Source organism: Rhagoletis pomonella, unplaced genomic scaffold, assembly GCF_013731165.1.
Source record: "Rhagoletis pomonella isolate Grant_MI unplaced genomic scaffold, Rhpom_1.0 Rhpom_scaffold_00012, whole genome shotgun sequence".
Taxonomy (NCBI): Eukaryota; Metazoa; Arthropoda; class Insecta; order Diptera; family Tephritidae; genus Rhagoletis; species Rhagoletis pomonella.
Window position 1 is genome coordinate 17070577 of NW_023458566.1, and position 8250 is coordinate 17078826.

The window sequence follows — 8250 nt, forward strand, 5'->3', positions numbered from 1 at the left end:
ATTCAAAAAATTTCCACAACAACAACGATCTTTTTATTAATTATTTTTAGAAAAATTCTAAGTACTCAGTTTTGTAGCTCACTAAATTCTAACACTTTATAAGTGTGAGTTTCAAGAGGCTAAGCATCGGTTTTAAAATCAATAGAATCCAAATCAAAGATATTTCGAAACTTGGAATTTCAGCCACTCTCAGACTACTGTGCCATCACAGGGCCACCTCATTGTCACTCTTTGCTGGGTTCCCAGGAAACGAGTCTGCAGACGAGATGACCTGGTATGGCTCTGAGGTGCCAATAAACGTTGCAGACAGCTTTATACAACCATAGTTTAGTTTAGTAATCATATCAGAAAAATGTATCAATAAACTCCACCCCTTATAAATGACTTATGTATTCTCTGGGTCATTACCGTCGCGGTTAAATGAAACTCATCAGATTTGCAGTTAAGGCTCTTACTAACGTCATCAAATTGTACCGATGCCTCACCGATGGCGAATATCAGAGTTCTCCCTGCTTTTATTGCGGAAATGAAAATTAGGAAAATTAATTGACCCAACTACCATTGTAGACCAGCAACATAGGCGCTTAAAACCCTTCTGTAACGCTAACGCTTCTTAAGCAGTCAGGCAAAGATAGTAAATATGAAAAAAATATGGTTTTTCGTTAGCGCCTTGATAGCCCAGCAAATCTGTTTCTTGGACTTCTTTATATGGAATTGAAGTTGTGCTCGACCAAAGCCAAAACTCAAATATGTAATTTACAATTTTTAGGTTAGCACATCCAATGCTCTAAATACAACAAAACATTTGGTTTTATTTGAATCTCCCATGCCATTTACAGAGTTTACCATTCTCTACAGGGTCTCAATGCCTTCATAAATAATACAAGCGTAGTAAATTGCGAATAAAATCCACAATGCAAAGATATCTCGCTATCATTTTTTGTCTCTAAAGCTTTCATCAAATATTTGCAAATCAACGAACTCAACGCAGTCACTTCGTTCGGTCCACTTTACATGCTGGCCGGGTAATGATGTGATTGCGTATACCAAAAGGCACGCTCACACCACAACGGCCAGTGTGCTTCTTTCGATCTCATTCCCAGTATGCCACTGCTGCTGAGCAATCGCAGTGTTGACAACTTCATTGTCTATTATGAACACGAGCAGAAATATGAGAAGCTTTTCATGCAGCTGGAAGCGCTACCACGCGTCTGTTGGCGTCTAATCAAATTTTGTTTTGGTCTGGATTTACTACGCGCTTTGATAACCAAATTTTTTCATTCCTACAAAGGTATTTATGACAGCGATCGATTGTTGATGTCCTGCGGTTCACTGTACACGGCGCTTTCGCGCACCTATCCAGAGGCACAGGCACCAGCCAAATCGACGGTAATCCCTGTAGAAGCGAGCGGCGAGCGGACGCCATTGTTTAAGGGTAGCAAAAGTTATGGTGGTGGCACTGCAACGGCGGCAATCGGTGATGGTTATGCCAGCAAGAGTGGGGCTGATAGCAGCTATGGCAGTGAGAATGATAACTCCAGTATCAAAGGCGGCAAGGGCATCGTTAATGTGGCGATGCGAAAACATGGAAAGGAATGCTGCGCTTACGCACAAATGATGACATTTGTTTCGATTCTAGCTGGTGGTTGTGTTATCGCCGCTTATCTCTTAATTGCTGAATGTAAGTTTTGAGATCAACAAACAAAAATAATAACAAACATACCTAAATATTTAACATTTGTATACAATTAACCTATCTGTTGATGTACTACCTAGACTTGATAATAAAAAAATAGCATCGCTTTGTTGAGCTATAAAGCGTTGGTTAAGGTATATATGTATTTACTATGTATGCGCTCAAACAATGACTCATCCCGCTATGGGGAGTGGGTCAATTATGTCTATGATAACTTACTTGAAAGTAAGATGAGAAACCCAAATTAGATATACTAAAGGGATGACGACTGCTTCTCCAATCATTCTGCTATCAGCACGGTCTGATACGGTTTGATTTAATTTAATTTTAGCGAGGCCATTTTGTATTGTGCTCGGAAAGTGGATTAGTCTCCAGTTAGTCAATGCTTCCTCAATGAAAATTCACTTTAATAATTATTTTCCTTGAGACATAATTACGCACCCTGCGATAGTTCTTGGCATGGCTTTCCTAAAGCGATGTTACTCGTAATTCCTCTCTTGCACCGTAGACCGTGCATTTTATTTTTATTTTTCGGGAATAAAACCATTAAGAAAATAAGGGCTTATGGCTCACCACGCCAGCAGCAGGAAATCAAATGGATTCTTATTTTATTTAGAGTAGGAAATATCCAAAGGCGGCGAGAAGGTACGGAGAAGTTGAGCAGCCTATAAATGTTGTATATATTTTGTGGGAAAGTTGTGATGTCGTAGTAAAGAAAACCTCGTTTCTCCGAATTTCCAAAAAAAAATTCTGCCCGACAAATCAGTGGGTATCAATGAGAATTGATTGTGGGAAGTTTCTCTCGCGGTACAGTTGTCATACATATGACCAGTCAACGAAAATTTAACTTAAGTTAACTGATCGATGTAGCTAATTTACTGGAAATATTTAAAATATTTAAGGTTACTTTTCCAGGTCTTTAAATGTGAAAATATTTATTGTTTTTTTTATCAGCCGAACTATCTGACGTGGCTTTAAACGAATTTTTATCGCAAATAAAACATGCATTTTATGTCGAATACAATTCTTATTTTGACTTCAGCGCCACCTAGCGGTTTCATTTCTTGCAAATCAATGTATTAGTATGTTTCAACTAAATATGCCAAATATTAAACAGATCGGGGAATAAATAAAGCTTTTAAAAATATCTTAACGCTGGGGCCACCTAGCGGGGCCATTATTCACAAAAAATTGTATGATGGCATAAGCAGTATACACTTAGGTCTCTTTTTAGGCGGTTCTTTTTCATGCAGATTTTAATGTATGCGGTTTTTCAAACCATTTTTTCGCTGTAGCTAAATATTTTGCTTTTTTGAGAGTTCTTATTACTTTTTTTCAATGTGTAAGAGGCAATGCTTCTGATAAACAATTTGTCTTTGTATTCTTACATAATTCATGTCTTTTGTATGGTATTTTTTTGTTTTTGGTTAAAATACAGATACAATTTTATTTATTTCATTAATGTTCAGTTTTACATGGAAGAATAAGTGTTGAAGTGAAGTAATAATTTTATTTTATTTTTTTTTTGCTTTGCCTCTCTGGATTTTTTATGCAGTTTTTTAGAATTTTTTTAAATGGAGTATCTGAATTTACGCGGTTTTCGAAAATGCGGAAATGCATCCCCTGTTTTTGTATGAAATTAAAGAACTTTTTTGTGCGGATTTTTTTATGCGGCTTTCTGAGGAACGCATGTACCGCATAAAAAACGACCTAAGTGTATATTATAACAAGTAATTTTAAGCAAAAAACACAACCGATTCAATTCTCACTTAAAAAAAAATTAGGAGCATTGTTAATTTATTCTCGGATCTAAACCATATTAGTATGGGACCACCTCTGAAATTGATTAACATGCTCCAAAGTTATGTGGTAATATACATAAAAACAATATTCCGATGAATTGATAACCTCCTACTTTTTTGGGAGTTTGTTAAAAAGCAGCCAAATTGGCCCATAAATAAGTTTGATATATGACTTTATATATTTGTTCTCGCTAGACCTTCCGCTGTAAACGCCCACATCACACCTACTTTGAAATCGGAGAAAATCGCAATTTTGCCTTCTTTTAGCGGATAGCTAGGGCAAAAATTAATAATTACAAACTTTTATTCGTGTCTCAGTCTAATGTATTAGTATATGTAGTACAATCCTTTTTTTTAGGCAATTTAAGCTGTTATTCATTTACAACAAAGAAATAAATATCCTCCAAAGTTGTGCATTACCACCATCCTCCCATTCCGCAAACAATTTTCAAGTTTCTTTCTCTTACAGCACGCTTGCCGACTTTGCGATTCTCGTTGGATCTGGTACATCGTCACCTGTGGAGCAATGTTTCCGCACCACTCGCCGCCATCTTGAACCACTCCAACGTACTAAATATTGTGATAATGCAGACTGGTGGAACTAATTGTGATAAATATGAGAAATGCCTACAAATTCTACGCGAACTTCAAAAGCAGGTTTCTAAACTACAAACCATTGGGGGTGTGTTCGAGCTACGTAATACTAGCCGCAATATTGCAACACTGTTGCTTTCTTGTTGCTCTGTTGCTGATGCTCAACTGGAGATCTGCTGAAATGCTGCAGAAATTGCGCAGTGAAAAATGTTATATTTCATCAGGGTTGCCAGTGATGGGCAACGGATTGTCAATATTTCGTTCCGAATTTTCGGGTAGAGCGTAAGGCACTTTCATAAAATAATAACACTGCCGCATTTATTGCAGCTCGAATACACCCAATTATTCCTTTAGCAACAATATGTAAATATATGGATATATATATGTTTGTATGTATGTATTTATATGTAGTATCAAGAAAAGCATGGCACCGCTCAGGAGATTCCGTTTAACTTTCTGATTGGCGGCGATCGACAGACCTATGAGGCACGCGGTTGGAACTATGAAAGTGGGCTGCCATTGGTGGTGGTGCCACAGAATGCCTCGCTGGTGATTGCATTCATAGGTATGTCTTGTGGCGCATCATCTTGGTGAGCATACTAAAAAAAAAAACTAACGTTTTTATATGCCATTCATTCAGGCAACTACACGATATCGGCGCCCAATGCGATGCAGCTGCGCTCGGCTCTTTCGCTCATTGCTGAGTCGGTGCGACAAAAGAAGCTCCAGCGCAAATATAAAATATTTGGCCTGCAGAATTCAAGCGACGCTTATAATGACGGAAAGGCGCTTTTTGGCGCCATTGGCCAGTGGAAACAGTTCGATGGTCTGTTAGAAGTGATTTGACTAGGGTCTCGATTTTTTTTTTGCACTACCTGCTGAATGTCCATATGTATTTTTACGTAAATGTATGTGCATATGCGTATTTGTTTGATATGTTGCTCAGTTAAATTTTTTGCTTCATGGCAAGCCAAAAAATTAATTCAAAATTAGAAGGTATTAGTTATTTTTATATGTAATAAGCAAATTATTTATTTATTCAAATATTGCGCAGTTGCAACGATAAAGCATTGAATCGTATAGTTACATATTGTATGTATAAGTGCATATTCGTATGCATGTTAAGCTAGTAGTATAATTGTATAAATATATATGTATGTATCTGTACATAGAGACAAATAACTTTTTGTTGCATATGTTAACTTGCTATACGTAATACTAAACAAAGCCCTCAACTCATATGCTAAATGACGCAATGCAAACCATAATGCAACTTACTGCTTACTGCAAGCTAAACAATTGTAATTGTAATTATTTCCTTTACGAAATATTAAACTAACTTTAAGTAATGTAAATTAACACAACACGCACATCAACACAGCACCGGCGAGCTTGGCTCGTTTTTTTTATTTTTTTATTTTATTTTTTTGTTTCTCTTCTCCAGTAAAACTTCGCTGCTTTTAGTCTAATCGAATTCCAGTTTGCGAAAACTCCCCTCAATCGACTCGATCTGTGAGGCGAAATTCAAACCATTAGTACTTTTCTCAGCATTGAAGCTACTTTTCCGCAAAATTCCACGATCGCTGAGCAGCGCGCTCTTATCCAAGCTGATTATGGCCTCACGTCTGGCCACCAGCTCCTCTTTCCACAACTCCACCATCGCTTTCATAGGCATATGACCGCCCAGTTCTTGTGGCAGGCAAGTCGGATCGACATGCTTCGCCAGTTCTTTGTCCTGTGTGTAGAGCACCAACCGATCGCGCATCTTCGTACTCACGCGTCCCTTCACGAAATCGATTAGCCACTTGAGCGTCGCCGGCACATTCACCAAATGTATCTCTTTGTGTCGCAGCGGCAGCGATTGTTCGCTCCAACGAAAAACTCGTGCAAATTCGGTTGGATTCCAATTGGTCACATGCGTCGTGGTGACACCGGCAAAGTCGCCCACGTGTATGAGTCCACAGATTTGTGTGGCTTGATCTTCCATGAGGCACTCGTAGGTGAGGAAATGTGCACGCGCCTGATCGCTGCTGTTGTATAACTTTGGATTGAAGCCTTTGGCATTGATCACCACCACACGACGTCCGTTCTTGTCGCGCTGCGGTGAGGCGAAAATGTAGCCACTGCTGATAATGTCGTTCAACTTGGGTTCCAGAAAGTCCAGCTGTGTGCTCATGTGTGGAAAAGTGCGGCGCACATTCAAGTACTTGAGTAGAGTTTGTTGTGCCATGGGCACACTGTACTTTTTGCAACGCAGGAAGCGCAAAAGGAACTGTTCGTCCAGCCGCACATCGCGCATATCCTCATGTTTCAATATCCAGTTGCGCAATTGTTCCAGACTCTGCTCCCGCGTACACTTATCTTCGCGCAATTCGCGTTTGGCAATCTTTAGAATTTGTTCGGATAATTCGGTTTCGGCGAATTGTTCGATGGTGTGCTTCATGATGAGTGGATTGAGGTTATGTTAGCGCGTAACTGGCTGAATCGAGTGCGATAATTGATTGAGATGCGAATAGGAAGGAGCTTCTGTAAATATATAAAGAAAATAATTAATAAATAAATTTCTTAATGATGAAAACAATGTTTTTATATAATTAAGTCTATATAAAAACAGTGGAGCCTAAAAATATACACCATGAAGTAATAAGTACAGCTCGAATACTTATGTTAAAAAATAAGCCTAAAAATATGTAACATCATAACTATAAGCAAACTCTATATCAATTTATATATTTTGCTTATAGTTTTGAAGGCACCTATTTTAGGCTTATTTTTTTTATACAAATCCGAACTTTAGTCATAAGCCAAATCTAGCAGTATGCGAATAAAATTATCGATAGCGATTTTTCAAAATCCCACTGCAGGTCTCAGTTTTAATCCATACTTGCAGGCAGCTATGGTTTAAGCTCCTACAGGGTGAGAAGATAATGTATTTTGGTTCGAATTTCCATTGTACCCTGTTTTTTTTTTTTTTTTTGGTTCGGAGACAAACCGGTTTCGTCTTTGTGCCATATTTTTGAAAACGAAATTCGTTGCGAAATACTTTACTTGTTATTCTCCTTGGACTCTTCAAGCGTTTGTCGCAATGTAAAAGCAAGCATATCCTGAATTTAAAGCGAGATCTTTCTATTTATTACACAGAGAAAGATATTTTGAAGGTAGTCTCCGGGCACGTAGAGATTTCCATATAAATTTTTTTATTATTTTTGTGTGAAAATTACACCGTCCAGCAGTGTTTTTGCAAAAGAACAGGTCCGTTGAATTTAAGGCATACGCGGCAGTGGGTTAATATCCGTTATGTTTGTTAGACCGCGGAAGAAAGGCTTGCCTAGAAACTTCATTCAAGCCCTCTCCAGTTCTGCGCATATACGTGCCTTCAGAATCTAGTAAATTACAGATTGACAAAAAGTAATGTGTTCCAGCCGAAGTCCTGCAACAGCAGTTTCCAGGCTACAGTACCCTGTGTAAATGGCAGTTATTCAAAACAAATCCTTCCAGTTCAGTTTGGTGAGAAATTCAGTCCGGTAGTTGGGCCACAGGCTCCTTCCTACATATCGTAAAGTATTGTGGTTCTTTCCATCTACGGTCACCCATATTTTACCAGTGCTTAGAAATGCGGTCCTTGATACAGCGCAGAGGCACAAAAACCTCTTCTGCCACTGATATATCTAGAGCCGACCCGTTTCTGGCTTGCTCGTCGGCCATTTCGTTGCCATGAATGCTGCTGTACATGCCTAGCAGCTAAAGCCGTGACATATCTCTGGATTCTTTTATTATGCTTGAGGTGGTCCTCGTAGTTACAAAGCCAAGTGCCTTAATCGTACTGGACTGGTACTTGCTAGCTATGAGGCTAAAATTATTTTGCACACCTCTTTGATTGCAAAGACCTCCGCTTGAAAAACACGTGCCCCTTCGCCAGAATTCATTTTGAGCCGTCCGTAAAAACAAATGCTTCGAAGCTATCACTAAAACCAGTTTCCTTACACTGCTTCCTTTATTGGAGCATTATACCGAACAATTTCTTGAAGAGAAGGATATATTTAGTCGGATTTTTCGCGAATGCTTCAGTCGTTGAAAGAGTGCAGGATATGTCCACCCTCACGTGTATATGCCTCTATGGAGACCCAAAAAAACAAAAAAAAATATTCATTTAATACT

The 8250-nt window shown here is 38.6% G+C and overlaps 3 protein-coding genes across 4 annotated transcripts in view; 1 reads left to right on the forward strand and 2 right to left on the reverse strand.

The window, feature by feature from the left end:
• Positions 1 to 8250, reverse strand: part of LOC118747957 (protein FAM135B) — a 95232-nt gene that overhangs the window by 18273 nt on the left and 68709 nt on the right. The gene's annotated exons all lie outside the window — the stretch shown is intronic.
• On the forward strand, positions 435 to 5102 carry LOC118747958 (the record flags this gene model as incomplete). The annotated part of the gene is given in 4 exon segments (XM_036482196.1): positions 435 to 1681; positions 3968 to 4155; positions 4504 to 4657; positions 4733 to 5102. Coding segments are annotated over 4 exon segments (1125 nt in total). The 3' UTR covers positions 4939 to 5102.
• On the reverse strand, positions 5126 to 6619 carry LOC118747959 (alpha-tocopherol transfer protein-like). The gene has a single exon (XM_036482198.1). It carries the CDS (start codon positions 6533 to 6535, stop codon positions 5558 to 5560), a length of 978 nt encoding a protein of 325 aa, XP_036338091.1. The 5' UTR covers positions 6536 to 6619; the 3' UTR covers positions 5126 to 5557.